Source organism: Lotus japonicus, chromosome 2 (assembly GCF_012489685.1).
Source record: "Lotus japonicus ecotype B-129 chromosome 2, LjGifu_v1.2".
NCBI classification, from domain to species: Eukaryota; Viridiplantae; Streptophyta; class Magnoliopsida; order Fabales; family Fabaceae; genus Lotus; species Lotus japonicus.
Window position 1 is genome coordinate 81,866,460 of NC_080042.1, and position 18,216 is coordinate 81,884,675.

The window sequence follows — 18,216 nt, forward strand, 5'->3', positions numbered from 1 at the left end:
TACATTAAAGTTGTGATCATAAGTCATCTAAGAAGATAGCAATTATAAACTTTTCACTATATATCTAAAAGAAATTGATCCTTCTCATGTCCACTGTTCAAATCTTATGGTGTGATTGGCTCCGTGTTTTGATTAATGAAATCTTATAAATTGGTCAAAAGCTACTCATTGTAGCTCAAGCTTTTGCACGAATTTTTTTCTTTTACAGGCTTATTTTTTCTCTTTCAGCATGACATGTATTTGTATTATGTTTTAATCTATGATTAAATCTCAAATAAACATTTTAATACTGAAAAATACTAAACTTTCAAAAACATTTAATACTCTCGACATGCAATAGGTTCTTACCTTCTTAAATCATGTGGTTATTGTGCGTAGTCACTAGTCAGTAGTATTTGAATTGATGGTAAATTTTGACAATAAATATTTAAAATCATGTGATAGTTAGTTATTGTTTGTAGCATCTAGTGAGAGAAAATCAAAAAAATATCTAAATTCTAAACATAACCATTAAAGTTATATTCGAATATCTTTGGCATAAATGAATAGTGACACGCACTTTTAAAATGAAAATTGATGAAACTTTTCTTATAAAGTTATAAAAAAATAATTCACGTCACGTTCAATTTATATCTAAACATTGCTTCCTATAAAATAATTATAACTTGTAACCAAAAAAAAAAAATTATAACTTAAATACCTCTAGATGATATTTTTAGTGTGTGGAGTAGTAAAGGGAATTAATTTGTGCGCGTTGCTGTGAGTGTAGACAGGTATCTAAATTGAACGTTGACATAATTGAAACTTGAACTTTTAAATGGGGGCCTCTGCTCTACTAGGAAGGCAGATGGTGAGGTGGAAAAATAACAAAGACAAGCTAGGGTATATATAAAATGATAATCATGACATCAATACACTATAGAAAAAGGGAGAAGATAATTACGTTGCGGCTGGACTGAGAATTTTGTAGAGGGTAAACGTACGTAATTTTTGAGGAAATTAAATTGTGTTAAATTCCTGTGTGTGAATTTAACACATTGCATTTTAGATTTTTAGTATATTATCCTCTACAAATGCTTCATTTTTTTTTTCGATGGTTTACAAATGTTTCATCTAAACACACTTTACTAGGAACTTTACTTTTCACATTAGTAATGACATGATTTCACAAGTATAGATAGTTTGGTGATGAGAAATTTTGATGTTTAGAATGGATATGCAAGACTAGTGAGAAATAGTTTTACACTGACATTCAATTTATATATGATGATATGCATAAGAGAAAGTGAATCGAGAGTTTTGGAATTGGGAGTGTAATGAGATCATAAGTTTAAATTGTATTTGGCTGATAAAAAAAAATTGTATAACTATTACAATATTAGTATCTTAAAAAAAAGGGTTAATCCTCTAATTGGTCCCTGTGGTTGTGTGGCCGTCTGAAATTAGTCCCTCCCGTAAAATCTAAGTCCTCGTGTTTGGAAAGTGTGTGGAAATTAGTCCCTCCGGCGAGGACCTGCTACACACACTTTTTCAAACACGAGGACTTAGATTTTACGGGAGGGACTAATTTCAGACAGCCACACAACCACAGGGACCAATTAGAGGATTAACCCTAAAAAAAAACATTACATTATATAAAATGAGATGGGAGTTTTGGATTTTTTTTTTTGACATTGAGTTTTGGATGTTGAAGATAAGGCTTTCATAAATATTATAAAATTATAAACTATTTAGTGAAAAAAAAATATTTTTTTAAAACAGAATTATTATTCTTTAATTGAATATCTTTTAATTTTTTTTAAGGAGAATATCTTTTATAGAAAAGAAATAAAATAATTCTATTAGTATATTACTTTTGGGAGGGGGGAGTGATATATATATATATATATATATATATATATATATATATATATATACTAGTGTTTATTTACCCGCGCGTTGCGCGGGGAATATGTTTGTTATATTCATACGTAAATCAATACCTTGATTATTAAAAATATATTAAACAACAAATGAAATAGAAGAGTCTGAAATGCTAAGCAAAGTGAACAAAAAGACTTTTCTTCTAAGCTTGATCTAGATCAACATGAACTCGTTTCACATTCTTCTTGGACATGAAGACAATAGCATAAATCATAGATTTAAGAAATCACCAATAAAACAGATGATAAACACATATTAATCATGGGAAAAAAGAATCTGATAGTAGCACAAATGAAGATTGTGAAAGATAAATCATAAAGTATGACATCATTGTGTTTATACTTTATATCAAGTCATCCAAGTTTATGCCAATATTGCAGGGTCCCTACAAAATTTATGATATATATCAGACTTTGTACATACCCGTATAATTTGTACAAAAAAATGAAAGTGGACTATATTATAATGTAGTATAAATTTAACATAAAACTATATTGTAAACCACTAAAACCTTGTTAAAATTTATTTTTATATGGAAATATTTTCAAGTAAAATATTATTCCTCATGGGAGTTTTTAACCTTTTAATTTAAATATAAATAATATAGATTATATAGGTCTTCTAATCTCCACACGACATCTTTTCATCGGGACATTAATAATGGCTGATTTGCTGGAGTAATATCATTTCACCCTCCATAAATGTACATCAAACCTTATAGGACATCACAAACCCCTCAAATAATCTTAATTCTATACAGTCTGGATCTTACCCATCATGATCTGATTCCTAGAACATTAATCCACAAACTAAAGGACTTGTGGCCTTTTATTATACCCTAATTCCCTTTAGGGGGTCATTCAGTCAGGTCCTCATCCTGTGTATATGCATGTTGTCATTGTTCATGTTCCACTCCACAAATCACTTGGATATGAACTCTTATAAGTATTCATGCTCCATCAACTACCCTTGAAATTTAAGTATTAAAGTAGAAAAATATTCAACATAGAAGAACAAAATCATATGCATGAAGAGATTTTCAGCAGGCACTTTACTCTGCATAGGGTTGTGAAGAGCATGCTAGATGGGTGAAAGGATCATTGTTTTTAAAAACTTTTTGAAGTTTCTTTAAAATAGACAGTTTAATCTCATACTATCAAATAAAAGTCCGGGTTATACTTACATATAGATCTTTGATTTAACAAAGTTTCAATCTAAGGTTTAAAAGTTTGAAAAAATCATAAGGTTTCTTTAAATCCACTTAGTTTAAATATCATATTTAAACTAAAAGAAACAAATAACGTTCATATATAATTAAATTTACCTGTCATTAGAGTCTTTGTTCCTCTCATAGCTTAATTGATAAGACCACCTAAACCATGCAGCCTAAAAAGGAAAGCGCATGAGATGTAATAAAGGGAAGTGCAATACTTGTATCTAAAACCCTTGCACAAAGTACAAATAAAGAAATGGAAAAGGGAAGTGCAATACTTGTATCCAAATGTTTTCAAGTGAGAAAAATACAGCATGAAAATAATACAACAGGGAAAATAGAAGAAATAGAATTAAATTCATAGCACATAAAAAAAAACCACTGTATATAGAAGCCAACATTCAAGACATCATAAGTGTAGCTGAGGTTCCTTCACAGGAAGACCCTCACTTGACTTCTCTCTTCCATATCTCAAACTTTGGACTTCCTTATCTCTTGAAAGGTGCAGTCTAATTTTAGAATGACTAATAATATTACGACATTAGGACGAATATCTCCCAGAAATACTATTAATTACAGCTACGCCCAGAAGCACAACCACACTTCTCTGTTGGAAAATCTTCCCTGCTATTATGAAGCTGTGAAAATTGATGGTTTTTGTTGGGTCCTGAAACTAAAATGGTGGGCCAGGATAAACCTGAACTTGTGCTTTGACCTGGTTTCTACACATTCTGAATAAGCATATTGTATACATCTGCCAAAACTATAAAAGTAGCAACATTATTAGTTGATTACTTCATACTTCATCTTTAACCCTTATGAATGAAACGTGAATAGGCTTGCTGCATGATTTTCAATTCAGCATGTTACCTAGTTTACCAGGAGAAGAACAAAAGGATTTTGATGGCTTGATCGCTATAATTTATTGGAAGCAAAGCATACATTAAAAATTATAACTAAGGAAGATAATTGTTTTAATATCTAACAAATACTATGATACGAAGTAGATGATGAAGATTCATGCCTAAAATGCAAAGATGTATATGTTTTACTGAGTTAGATTATCACCAACAATCCCAATTTGCAGAAAAAATGGAAAACGATGAGCCAACATCTGCAAGTCATTTCAACTCTCCAAACTGCAGAGAGTCCTTCTGATCATTCTAGAAAAAAAAATAGTCATAAACATTAAAAGGTGCATGAGACACAACATAATCAAGTAACTAATTAAAAGAATAGATACCAAATAATCACTAAAAGAAGTTAACAACCAAGAACTCATATTAGAGCTTAAAAACTATTCACTCACATCTCTGTTCAACAAAATTTGAAGGCTTACCTCGTTTTTGCTCATAGGAACACCTCACTGACACCTCGACACTTGTGAATCACCTTTAGGGTGACACACTTGTGCACTGCTGCTGCAATCAAAAGAATTATGTGATGCTGATAGAAAAATAATCAAATGAAAATGATTGAAATTTGAAGCATATGGAGTCATACCTTAATTTGAAGCATATGGAGTGATCCACTGCAGAAGAGCCCAGATCCCCTCAGATCCATCTCCTTCATGTTCAGAAAATGACACGTGGAGTTTTTGTATGAGAATTAACCTGGTGGTGCCACGTCACTAACATTTAATATGGGAGCGACACCTCATCAAATTGGTCTGATGAGAGTTCTTCTTTTATAATATATATTGATATATTGATATTGATTTGTTTTTTTAACACAATATTTTTTTTCTTGGTCAATCTTATCAAGAACACAATATGCTAAAATGTGATTCATTTCATTTTGTAGCTGGATCTGGGCCGAGCAGTTTCTAATTACATGGGCACATGACATGTATTAAAATGGCTTGCCCATTTGTTCTTACAAAAAAAAAAAAAGGCTCCCGCATTGGATTTGTGGAGTAAATGGCTAATAATATGGTCTCTGAAATTTTTGTACGCTCATGATTTGATCCTGAAAAAAATAAAATGGTTTCGAAAAATCTTGATTGTGTAAAGTAGGGCTTGTTAGTCTCTAACTCCACTTTCGTTAATCATACTTTACATAAGTGCATATGTGTCACGTCAAGTGTCAATTAGAGTGCAGTTACTGATATATCATTCACTAATTTCGTTCTTACATACATTTCACTCTCTCACCCGTCCAGATGAGTGTGATCGGTGGGGGAGAAGAATGAGCGAGGATGAGCTGGTAAAAGTAGTGCGATTGGTGTGTGGAGTCCACTGTCGTTGGAACTAGTAAAGGTGGACCTTGACGCCTCCCCCTGCAATTCTGACAAGGTGGGTCTTGGGTTGTTGGCTCGAATTTGGAAGTGGATGCCTCTTGTTGCTAGTTGCGGCCCTTTGGTGCATGACATAACCCCTCTCCTTGCTGAGACAATTTGTTTTCGCTGGCATTAGTTTCTGCTCTAGAGCTCGGTTTACGTGGAGTAATTTTTTAAACGGATTGTCAAACTCTCACTACTCTACTTAGAATAAATATAGTACTAAGGTGTTTTATGTTGGCTATGTAATTTGTGATTGTCGACTTCTTGTTTTACACTTTAAATCCTTTAGTATTTTGTTTGTGAAAAGAATTGGGATTTGGGAATATGACAATTGATCTCTTGCCTAACTTAGCATTGAACTACTTGAAAATCATGTATTAGACCCCGCGCAATCTCTTATATGCGAGTCCGCTTAGCTCAGAGCCACAGAGGCTAGAGCATGTTATGGTCTTCGGTTCGATTCCGATAGTGGCGATGGATTGCCTATGGATCTAACCAGTAATATGAACCTAAAAAATGTGAATTATTCCAGAAGTAAATATTCTTCACGAATTAATTATCATAAAAAAAATTGTATTTCCTGGTCATGAAGCATGATCGCCCACCGTTATTGAGTGTCACTACCATGTGAAAGCAGGAAAACAAAACTATCAAACGTTAACATACATGTTCTTCCGATCACGAGACACGTTAACATTAACATTATCATACACGTTCTTCCAAACTACAGGATATAAAATACCAAAAATACAAAGGGATGGAGATAAAATCCAGCACAACACACAATAATCCAATTCCAAAGTCCAAATTGGTTTGCTTCCCCCGGGACCCACTTTGATCTTTTCCCTAATAAAAAAGTAGGATAAAGATATATTCACATTTCATTTTCCACTTATACTAAAATGAACTCGGATGATGATGATACCTAATATATAGAAAAAAAATCAAAAAATTGAATATGAATAAATGAAAATATGAAAAAACATTGGTTTTGATTTCTCACTCATGTAATTTCTTTTTAAGAGACTCATATTTTTACATTTTTTAAATTAATTTTTGGATTTTTTTAGCCAACTCATATGCCACGCATCTCTTACTACTCGAAGCATAACTCAAGTGGTAAGAGTTAGAGACATAGTGGTTGAGTGAAATAATGAGTGAAGGGTCCAGAGTTGAAACCCTGAGAAGACTAATTTACTAACATTACTAGCATCTAACATCTGCCTATAAAAAAATTTCAGTGCGAGATTTATCTTACAATCATTAGAGATTAATTTTTATGCTGCGAGAGTGTAATCTATTATTATTATATATCATTACATACCATTTAATGTTAATATTGTGACGTACCCAACTGGGTATGCAAGCAAAACTACTCACTCACTGAGATATCATTTTCTTCTGGCAATTGAATTGAACTAGTCGTTTCTTCTCCTCAGCCTCAGCCTCCACTGAACCGAATAGCCATCGTTCTCAGATCCCTCACCGTCACCACCACAACCCTCAACTCTTTCTCTCTCATCGTTCTCAGCATCCAAACCAAACACTACTATCGTAAGTAAAAGACCCTCTCATGATTATTGTTTTATTATTATCACTTTTGGAACCCCATTATTCACACCATACATAAAGTGCTTAATTATTCATCTTTTATATTCTGTCTCTATTTCTGATTTACTCATCATTACAATATGGATTAAATTCAACTTTGTTGGGTTTTTGATACAAGGTGAATTTTTACTCAGTTGTTGATGGATCTCATTGCTATGAATTTTTCTTATTGACTGAGGATTTTATTTGGGTTCAAGTTCCCATTTTTTTAACTGGGTCTGCTGGAAAATTTTCTGCATTTAATTTTGATTTTCTGGTGGGGATATGTGACTTGGATCCAATTTTCCTTATTGTCAAAAAATTGAACTTGTTTCCATAAAGAGGTATTTGAGGGTTTTTTTTTTCTTATTGGAAAATGGAAGATTGAAGTTGACTCTGAAAATCAGTCTTTTTCAAGTGAATTTCTAGAAGGGTTGAACCAGAACTGGACTAGGATTGCATAATTAGCAAAACTTAGCTTTGTTTTTTTCTAGGGAAAATTCAAGGGGTGTGGAATAGATTTTTGGAAGGTTGTCTAATTGGGTCCAGTTGTAAAAGTGAAGCTTTTTTTAACAATGTCATAGCACACCAGAGAGAGCATACACGGAAACTACGAACTTTAGTTGTTTGACTTTGAACTTTGAATTCTATGGCTTATTCGAGTTTTGAGATCTGACAGTGCCTTTGTTCAAAACAGGATTAATTTGCAGTTTCATAGAGAGGACATCTTTCATATTTCATAGATCATCTGTCTGCTTTGTACAGCTAAAAAGATAATTCAGGAGCCAAGTTGATTGAGTAATAGAGAGAGATATCCGGTCCGGAGATTGGGAGTAGTAAAAATCAAGCATAAACATGGGGTCTTTCAAGGGTCATGCTTTGCCAGGGACATTGTTTTTTGTAGTTGGTGTGTGGCATATATGGTGCTCTGTGGTGAGATACTGGCGCAATCCTAAGACATTTCGAGTCCGGGTTTGGAATCCTGTACCGGGGTTTAATGGGAGGCTCAAGCACCTGGAGCTCTATGTTATTGCAATTGGCGCTTTTATTGACATGTGCATCGAGCTCTTCTATTCAACTCACCTCAAGATATTTGTTGGTGGAGTCCTTAACCCCTCTCACATGAATGACTTTGAGCACTCGGGAATGCTTTTTATGTTTTTCATCTTGGGTGTTGTTATCATACTTACCGAAAAGACCAGGTTAGTTCCTCATTTTCTAAATTTTTTTCCTTGTTTAAAGCCATTCACCAATCTCCCGTACCTACTTAGATAGGATTAATTATGCTGATATGATTTAAATGCATTTATCGTTAAAGGATTACGACTGTTTATCTCTGAATTGCCCTCAAATCTCCTATCGCTGTAAAAAAGGTTGAATGTGAAAGGTGAGAGGACACAGTACCTACAAAAGGCATTATGATATTGAAACTAAGTGCTCTAGATAGGGTTTTAGAGGACAAAAGTGATACATTATATGCTTGTTTGCATCCACATTAGCATCCACCACAAGCGCGTAAGTTGTCACATAAGTTCACCTGAGTAGCTTCTAGTTCAAATGTGCTTTGGGTCCTCAGTCTTTTGGGAATCCAAACACATTATTATGAAGATTTTTAGTTGCCGTTTTTTTATGTCTTTCCTTTCTTAACACTTAGTGTCGATACCCTAGATCCATCCAAACCAACCAAAGGTCCCACCTCAATGATAGAAAAACCCATATTCTTGGTGGAAATCATGAAACCGGAATCAATCCAAACCAATTAGCGCTATCACCTCAAAGTCCCGTCAGCCACATGATGTCAAGATTCACATAAATCATTGTCAAGACTCCCATGCTGACATAACTTTGAGGTGGATCTCTGTTGGTTTAGGTAGATATTTGGGTCTCAACACGCGTTCCGGGTCCAGTATATTACTATATTATACACTAATTGTTCAAAATATTTCCCCCCTCCTTTCTATAGTGTTAAAACAAAGAATAATGTCTGATCTGTTAAGAAAATAGTAAAAGGGAGAGGGGAGAAGAGAGAATGCAAGAGTGAGACAAGAAATATTGTGGAATTGGAGGTGCTTGATGCTTGATGCATCATCCTTTATTTATAGCCTTAGGGAGCTACAAGTGAGACAAAGAAATATGGGCTTGGCCCATGGTGGTCATCTATTCACAACACGATTCTATTATTTGTTTCCTTGCTAGGGGTTAAGGAACTTAAAACTTTTATTTTAATGAATTTTTTCACCCTATTTAATTTTGGAATTTAAACTAAAGGTAGAGCAGTGTAATGAAGCTCTAGCAGTTTAGTGACAATGTTGTAATCTCACAATGTACCAAGTTACATTGAAATGAAATTAGGCTCTAAGGGTATTGTTTAAAACAAATGAAAGAAGTTAGATTCTAAGATAGATATGCCATATGTATGGCACTTGTAGATCTTCTTGCAATTGATTTCATGAGTCCAAGGATGCAAAAAAGTGGTAGTCTTCGATTAGGGTCCAATTTATCTCTTTTGCTAGGAGCGGGTAGCATGTCTCTTATTGCCAAATGGGCTTAGAGCCAAGTTTGTAATTGTATGCTATTTTTCTTGCCAAATTGTTTTTGTTTTCATTTTTGTTCTGCTGCCTACTTCATGTTATTATTTCCAAGTCCACCATGCTACTGATAACAATTGAAAGCCACAAGTTATCTAGTTAAGCTCCAATAAGTCCATTCTCCCATAGCTGAACAAAGAAGCTACTTCTTTTCCCTTATTGTTATTTAAATTGGCATTCTCACAAATTGATTATGTTTCCTTCTGTGTGTCCACTAATTACATTAGTTTCTTAAGCAGCCTAGTGTTCCCTGCTGCGTTGTAAAAGTTAGTGATGATGTGTAAATTATGCATCCTTTGCTTGTGGTACAATGTACTTCACATACAGTTTTCAAAGAAAGCAAGTTGAGGAAAAAAATAGTTGTGTTTGGTTTGCTCTGGGCTAATTGCTGATTTCGGTGAAGCGTAAAGCTAAGATGCTATTAAATTTATAAAGATATCTTTGCATTGTGAGGGGGCTAATAATTATGCTGTTTGCCTGAATTTATCTTATTTAGTGTGCTTAAGGGATATTCAGATAAGATATGAAAAATATCCATGAGAAATTAGCTGAATAAGAAGGCAAAGGTTCTCTCACAAATCATGAGGATGTGACACATCCTTCATGCACACTCTGTAATTAGGTTCTCAAATGTTCAACACTGCTTGCTTTGTTCAATTGCCTCAAACCTTTCCTCTTCAATCTATTAGGTTCTCAATATATCTACGCATATTTGACATCACAACCTGTTAGGATTAATTATATTAGGATTTAATTTATTTTAATTTAGGATTCTATCTTTTGTTTTAGGAACTAATATTGTATTTTAGGATGTTATCTTTTATTTTGGTTAGGATATCTTCTTTATTTCTTAGAGGTTAAGTTATCTTATTAGGATTAGGTTATTATAAATAGGAGTGCCCTCCTTAGGTTAGAATCATGGATTGATTTATTGAGTTGTTAAGGGAACCAGCCCTATTGAAGAGGAACCAGCCTCTTGGTTCTAAGAGGAACCGGCCTCTTAGTTCTTATCTATCTTTATTTTCCAGTCTTTTATAATAAAATACCAAAAATATTCCTTTTTGTCCTCTTTTCTCTACCGATTTCCCTGTTAGGATTTTCGGGTCCTAACACAACCCGTAGTCTATTAGGGTTGAACTTGAAACCTTATCTGAATGTGATTACCAATTCTCTTTTTAGCATCTTAACATGTCTTGTTCTTTACACAGATTTGTTCCTTTGCCAGAAGGTGCTCTTTGTCTGATTGCTGCTGCAGCATTCTGCACAGAATATCTTCTATTCTACTTTCATTCAACAACACATAAGGGCCTTGAAGGCTGTTACCACACCCTCCTTGTCTACCTGATAGGGCTGTGCATTTTATCCTCAGTTGCTGGAGCCCTTTTGCCAACCAGTTTTCCAGTGGATTTATGTAAAGGCATTGCTATAACACTGCAAGGCATCTGGTTCTATCAGACTGCCTTTGTTCTTTATGGCCCCATGCTACCGGATGGTTGTAAGATAAGGGATAATAGTATCACATGTCATTCAGATGACAGTGAGGTTCGGGGCGAATTGCTTGCTAGCTTTCAGCTCTTTGTTGCTGTTCTTGTGGTCTTTGTGGGAACTTTAGCATCCTATGCTTATGCAGCTTCAAAATATGGGAACTCTCAAGTTACTAACTTGCACATAATTCAGGAAGGATTAGATCAAGACTGAAGTAGAGTAGGTTATGCTTTTTTGGTTTCTCTTTATGGAACTTGTTGGTAGCCTTGTTTCTTATAGCACATGTCTGTAGTCTGTACATTGAAGTGAAAAGGTAAAAAAAACCATTTTTGTTGTGGAATGAGCTAATGACTTATATATATGATCACAAAGTGAATTTGAATTTTGGTCACAGAATTTGGAATGGTGAGGCCCTTGGATCATTTTCTCACCTGTCATCACGGTCTCCTTTGTGATGGCATTTGGTGTATTTTCCTCTGTTAAACTCATTGAAAATTATTAGGATCATTATCAGACTAACTAATAAAAAAGCAAAAAACCATGCCATTGTGCCTTAATTGATTAGAAACTTGATGTGCTGCTTTAATATAATTATATCTTGAATGAGCATTGTTTCCTTTCATTGACATCGATCAAAGCTTGAAGAAAAAGTCAATTATGATATATTCACACTAATTTTAACCTTCATGTCATTTTTACCAACTTTTTCCTCTTTTATTTTTCTACTATTAAGTTCTGTTTCTACAGAACTTAATTGAATAGAAGGAAGTTAAGAGGAAGGAAGTTGGCTGGAAAACAGTGTTTTCCACTCTAGTGGATGAGACAGGAAATCAAGGGGAAGGGAGGAAAATTATTTTGTCGGCCAAGTTGCAAAGAAATTTAACTATAAGTGTTTTCCTAAGTCCTAACTCGTCAGTCATTGTTTATATTCTGTGCTTATTTTATTTTATTTTTACAACTACGTAGCAAATTCCTTCTTTAATTGACGTACACTAGCATGTTTCTTCATCTTTTAATCAAGCAACTTTTTTTTTCAGTCCCTTATAATTATTAGGACTGAAATTTTACACTCAAACAGAGCATGTGTGAAAAGTAATATTTTCCAAGAAAAATAGAAGTATCCTCACCTAACAATATTAGAGTAGAAGACGATAGAATATGTGTGGATGTAAGGCGTAGTAGGAGACCAATGATCGAGTGTAACAGTAAGTCGTTGCTCACAAGTCCTTTTCATGGTTTCCTTCTTACAACTTTCCTGAGAAAATTCTTGTCACTTTCCTAAGAAAAGTAAACAAAAAAAGATTAAAACTTGGGTTTCTCATAAGGTGCTTCACTTATCCACTATTTCTCCATTTCTAAACAGACTGTGTTTGCTTAGTAATCAATCTTCAACAACTTAGTTTGCACTTTTGCAATGGAAATCCAAAGCAGCTCTTCAACTCCGATGATATGGAAATATGATGTGTTTGTGAGCTTTAGAGGTGAAGACACAAGAAACAACTTCACTGATCATCTTTTTGGTGCTCTCTATGGAAAAGGCTTTGTTACTTTCAAAGATGACACCATGCTAAGAAAAGGTAAAAATATATCCACTGAGCTTATACAAGCAATTGAAGGATCACAAATTCTGATTGTGGTCTTCTCAAAATACTATGCTTCTTCCACATGGTGCTTGCAAGAACTGGCAAAAATTGCTGATTGCATTGAAGGAAAGAGGCAGACTGTTCTGCCTGTTTTCTGTGATGTGACTCCATCTGAGGTGCGGAAACAAAGCGGAAATTATGGAGAAGCTTTTCTGAAGCATGAAGAAAGATTCAAAGAAGATTTACAAATGGTTCAAAGATGGAGGAAAGCTCTAGCACAAGTGGCCGATCTCTCTGGATGGGATGTAACAAATAAGTAAGTTTCAATCAAATTTCAATGGTTTCATTGAATATTTTTTAATTAATTACAGAAGCATTTGCCATAGTTTATGCCTTTTTAAATGCCAATTTTGTGTTGTTGAAAGTGAGTTCTAATAATTTCATTAAAATAAAATATTATGTCTTTTCATATATATATTATGTATTATGTTTAGGGATGTCAAGCAAATATTCAGTATTTTTGTCTTTTGATCTTTTAGGCCACAAGATGCACAGATTGGAGAAGTAATTAAACAAGTAACAGACACATTGAGTCACAAGTTTTCAACTATACCGGATGATGTAGTTGGGATACAGTCACCATTGAAAGAATTAGAAAAACTTCTGGTTTTGGACTCAAATGGTGATGTTCGAGTGCTAGGGATTTGTGGAATGGGTGGACTAGGAAAGTCGACTCTTGCTACTTTTTTGTATCAGAGAATCTCTAACCAATTTGATGCGACCTGTTTTATTGATGATATAAGTAAACTTCTTAGGGAGCAGAGTGCAATGGAGGCTCAAAAACAAATTCTTAGTCAAACTCTAAATGAGGAAAATCTTCAGTTGTATAATCTTCCAATGACAACTAATTTGATGCAAACTAGACTATGCCACAAAAAGGCCCTCATAGTTCTTTATAATGTCGATGAAGTGAAGCAGCTGTACAAATTGGCTTTGAAACGTGGATCTCTAGGTGCTGGAAGTAGAATCATCATAATTTCTAGGGATGAACATATCTTGAGAGAGTATCCAGTGGATGAAGTTTACAAAGTTCAACTCTTGAAAAGTCAAGATGCTCTTCAATTGTTTTGCAGAAAAGCTTTCAAATGTGATGATGTAATGAGTGATGAATACATTGACTTGGCGAATGAAGTCTTGGAATATGCTGGCCGCTTGCCATTAGCAATAAATGTGTTGGGTTCATTTTTGTTTGGCCGGAATGTTGATGAATGGAGAAGTGCATTGGCTAGACTGAGAGAATATCCAGAAAAAGATGTTATGGATGTTCTTCGAATAAGTTTTGATGCATTGAAGGATACCGAAAAGGAAATATTTTTAGATATTTCTTGTTTCTTTAATAAAAAATCACGAGAATATGTGAAGGAAGTTCTAGATTTTCGTGGATTTTTTCCTGAAATTGGTATAAAAGTTCTCATTGATAAATCACTACTCGTAGTTGATGATCATGAGATTTTTAAAATGCATGACTTGTTGAAAGAGCTGGGCAAAAATATTGTTAGAGAAAAATTTCCAGAAGAGCCATGGAAGTGGAGTAGGCTGTGGGACTACAAGAATTTCCACAAGGTTATGTTAGAAAATAAGGTAAATTTTTCTTTAACAAAATTTTATATCGATTTTTTTCTATAATTTATAATTTCAAAGTCTAAAATTTTATCTCTTCTTTGCAATGTAGACGACAGAGACTCTTCAAGCCATAGTTATTGAACAATCATGGAAACACAAGTTTCTAGATACAACCATGAAGGCGGATACTTTGTCAAAAATGAGCCACCTTAAGCTGCTGATTTTTAAGGATGAGAATGTGAACTTTTTAGGAAGTCTCAATCATCTTTCAAATGAATTAGGATACCTTCATTTGAAAAATTATCCTTTCAAGTGTTTGCCACCAAGTTTTCAACCAGATAAACTTGTTGAATTGATCATGCCTCGTAGTAGCATCAAACAACTGTGGGAAGGCACAAAGGTATTGCAAATTACTATTTTTTAATTTTGTATTTTCTTTAAGTGTATGAATAAAAAGACAAATTATCTTATTTACTTTCCTCTTTCTGAGTTACTTAAAGAAACAAAAAGAAAGGATTATTAATTTTGTTTCCTACTATTGTCATTCACCGCAGCCTCTACACAGTTTAAAACGTATGAATCTCTCTGACTCCAGAAGTCTTATTAAGCTACCGGATTTTACGGAGGCCCCAAATCTTGAGTCCCTGAATCTTGAAGGATGCATAAAACTTGTGCGGATCAATGAGTCCATTGGCACCCTAAGAAAGCTTGTCGGTTTGAACTTGAAGGATTGTATAAATCTAGTCAGCATTCCCAGTAGCATTTTTCATCTCAGTTCTCTTGAAGGTCTATATCTTTCTGGCTGCTCAAAATTACTTAGGAATAATCTGTTAGAGAAACAGAGGGATGCAGAACACTTGGAGGAGAAGGTTGAAATAAATGAAGGTAGTATCCAAAGGAAGCCATCTTCATCCTTCTACAGATTTCTAAAGTTCCCCATCCATTCTCGGAGACATGAAGATTCAGTTCGTTCATTGCTGCCTTATTTGCCTCGTTTCCCATGTTTGAAATGGCTTGACCTAAGCTTCTGCAATCTTGTTCAGATCCCTGATGCTATTGGGTTGTTACACTCTTTAGAAGTCTTAATTTTGGATGGAAACCATTTTGTTACACTACCTTGTAGCATTAAACAACTTTCAAAACTTAGATGGTTGAACTTGGAGCATTGTAAGGAGTTGAGATATTTGCCTGAGCTCCCATCAAGAAGTCAGAGCGAGAGACAGGTCGATTGGGCAAGATTGTATATTTTCAACTGCCCCAAATTATGTCTGACAAAGAGCTTTTATAGAATCGTTTTTTCTTGGATGATCCAATCTGCTAAGGGTGAAATTGTTATTCCTGGAGGTGAAATTCCAAGGTGGTTCAGCGAGCAAAATGTGGGTAATTCAATACGGGTGGATTCATCTCCCGCTATGCGGAACCAAAATTGGATTGGTCTTGCTTGCTGTTTTACATTTGTCACGCATAAAGATCCAACTAATTTGAACGATCCAATTTATTCTCTGTTTTACTGTTTGAAACATGAGCGGGACAGTTATGAAATTCCGATACTTTTCAGGAAAGATCTGATCACAGTTGAATTTGATCACATGGTGCTACTCTATTTTCCTCGGGAACGATTAATCAATTCGAATCAATTAGTCGAATTTGTATCTATTGACACGCATCCCCAAGAATTGCATGTCGAGGTGAAAAAGTGTGGGTATAAGTGGGTATATGAGGAAGATTTGGATCAATTAATCCACAGTATGGAGCACAATGGGAATTCGTCTGTTCTAGAGGGCAATCTCTTAACAAACGAGTCACCAGATGAGCTAAATCATGGAAAAGCAGCTTAGCAATTTCATTTCAGATACATTTCTGTCAAACAAATTCTTATCCATTTCAGGTAAGACTTAATCCAGCAAGGTTCTGTTATTTTAATATTTTTAAGCATTTACAAATACTCTGTTTTATGCATGATGATACTGTAATTTGTTTCCCATTTTCATGGATTGTCATGAATCAAATGTAGCAAGTTTTTATTTGTTCATTTCAAATGTCTCTGCTCTAGTATTGCAATAGATGTCTGATAAGCTGCTGTTTTTTTATAATATTTTACTTATTTTAACCGCTATGGGGTTACCGCTATTTGCCCGCGACGCTATCCGCTAAACGCAATAGCGGATTTTGGCCTCGCCGCAATTTTCCGCGATCGCGATTTGACAACACTGGAATTGAACAATACTTGGTAATATAATATATAGAATTTCAGAGAGACAAACTGACATAATATCGCCAGATATACAATTTGATCGATAGTTTTGTTTTATGGTGACTCTGAGGTGCCCCCCAAATTTGATGCCCTCTCTTTTTTACCAATGAATAAGAGAGGGTTGGCATGATTTTCAAAATTGCGACATGGTTCTTGTTCCTTTTATGTTGAATTGTTGATTGTTTTAATTTTTACTTTTATGATCTAATTCAAATAGTTAAATATTGAAATTCACATTGAGGTATATTTTTATTTTCCTCACTTTTAAACCTTATCTGAGTGTGATTTTTGTTTTGTTTAGACAGATTTCTTCTCTTGCCGGAAGGTGATCTTTGTTTGATTGCTGCAGCTGCATTCTGTGCAGAGTATCATCTATTCTACTTTCATTCAACAACACAATAAGGACCTTGAGGCCTGTTACCACATCTTCCTGATGGTTGTTAGATAAGGAATAACAGTATCACATGTCATTCAGCTGACAGTGAGATCAGGGGTGAATTACTTGCTAGCTTTCAGCTCTTTGTTGCTGTTCTTGTGGTCCTTGTGGGGGGATTGTAGCATCTTATGCCTATGCAGTTTCAAAATATGGGAACTCTCAAGTTAATAACTTGCAGATAATTCATGATGGATTAGATCAAGACTGAAGTAGAGCAGGTTATGCTTTTTTGGTATGGAACTTGTTGCCTTGGTAGCCTTGTTTCTTATTGAACATGTCTGTACATTGAATTGAAGTGAAAAGGTAGAAAAAAAAACCAATTTTGTTGTGGAATGAGCTAATGACTTTGGGAATCGGTTGTGAAAGGAGCAAGGAAATTCTGATTTTTTTTTTTTCTGTGGCAATATACATATGATTACAAAGTGAATTTGATTTTTGGTCCTTGTTACAAAAATTTGAATAGGAGGCTGTTTGATCATTTTCTTATCCGTCATCACCCTTCAGGTAAACTGATTGAAAATTAATAGGATCAGTATTCAGACTAAATAATAAGAAGCAAAATGGCACTCCATTGTGCTTTGATTGGAAACTTGATGTGCTGCTGGTTACTTCTGCAGCAGAAAATCATGATCAGTTCATTAATTCATTTTTGGATGAAAAAAAAATGTTAGGAAGGAGGGGCACTCCAGGCCTAGCCTAGTTGATTATTTGACCGCTACTACTGCGAGCGGGTTCGCTGAGCCTAGATACTCAACTAGCCATGGAGTGCCCTGGGGAGGAGGGTTGTCGATCAACTTAAAATTTTAAAGGCCGCAAAGAAAATCAAACTCGCACTTTTGGTAAGGTGACTATAATATCATAAGTACCTCTCACCGAAACAGCACTCATTAACTCAAGTATATCATAAGTACCTCCCACTGAAAACCAAAGCACCTTTGTTACTGTTGGCTGAGAAGTCTTCTTATTTTCTCTATTATTTTTCAATTGTTGCATACAAATATTTCTATTTATCTCTTATACATAAAAAATTAAGGTTTATTATTTTGTTAGTTATATATGTATCTCTATTTAATTAATTATTAAGAGAAATTACTTAAAAGAGGTAGTAAGTTAAAGAGATGAATGAGTAACCAAATGAGCTCATGTAGCGGTTCAACACTTCATTCCTTAAGCAAGTGATTAGAAGTTCGGATTTAAACTCTTATGAATAACCAAAGCTTATTGGTAAGTCTTCTACCGC

At 34.5% G+C, this 18,216-nt stretch overlaps 2 protein-coding genes across 4 annotated transcripts; both read left to right on the forward strand.

The window, feature by feature from the left end:
* Positions 1-6,755: 6,755 nt before the first annotated feature.
* On the forward strand, positions 6,756-11,420 carry LOC130740226 (uncharacterized). Its single transcript, XM_057592756.1, has 3 exons — positions 6,756-6,971; positions 7,705-8,209; positions 10,804-11,420. The coding sequence occupies exons 2-3, from the start codon at positions 7,863-7,865 to the stop codon at positions 11,291-11,293; spliced, it is 837 nt and encodes a 278-aa protein (XP_057448739.1). The 5' UTR covers positions 6,756-6,971; positions 7,705-7,862; the 3' UTR covers positions 11,294-11,420.
* Positions 11,421-12,443: 1,023 nt separating this feature from the next.
* Positions 12,444-17,368, forward strand: LOC130740222 (disease resistance protein RUN1-like). 3 transcript variants are annotated; one of them, XR_009020085.1, is made up of 5 exons: positions 12,444-12,979; positions 13,203-14,304; positions 14,396-14,686; positions 14,841-16,174; positions 16,846-17,368. XR_009020085.1 is itself a non-coding variant. In XM_057592753.1 (5 exons), exons 1-5 carry the CDS (start codon positions 12,495-12,497, stop codon positions 15,863-15,865), a joined length of 2,721 nt encoding a protein of 906 aa, XP_057448736.1. In that variant the 5' UTR covers positions 12,444-12,494; the 3' UTR covers positions 15,866-16,001. The 3 variants fall into 3 exon arrangements, 2 of the variants coding, with proteins under 2 accessions (XP_057448736.1, XP_057448735.1); XM_057592753.1 differs by lacking the exon at positions 16,846-17,368 and having other exon boundaries at positions 14,841-15,662; positions 15,845-16,001; XM_057592752.1 differs by lacking the exon at positions 16,846-17,368 and having other exon boundaries at positions 14,841-16,822.
* Positions 17,369-18,216: the final 848 nt, after the last annotated feature.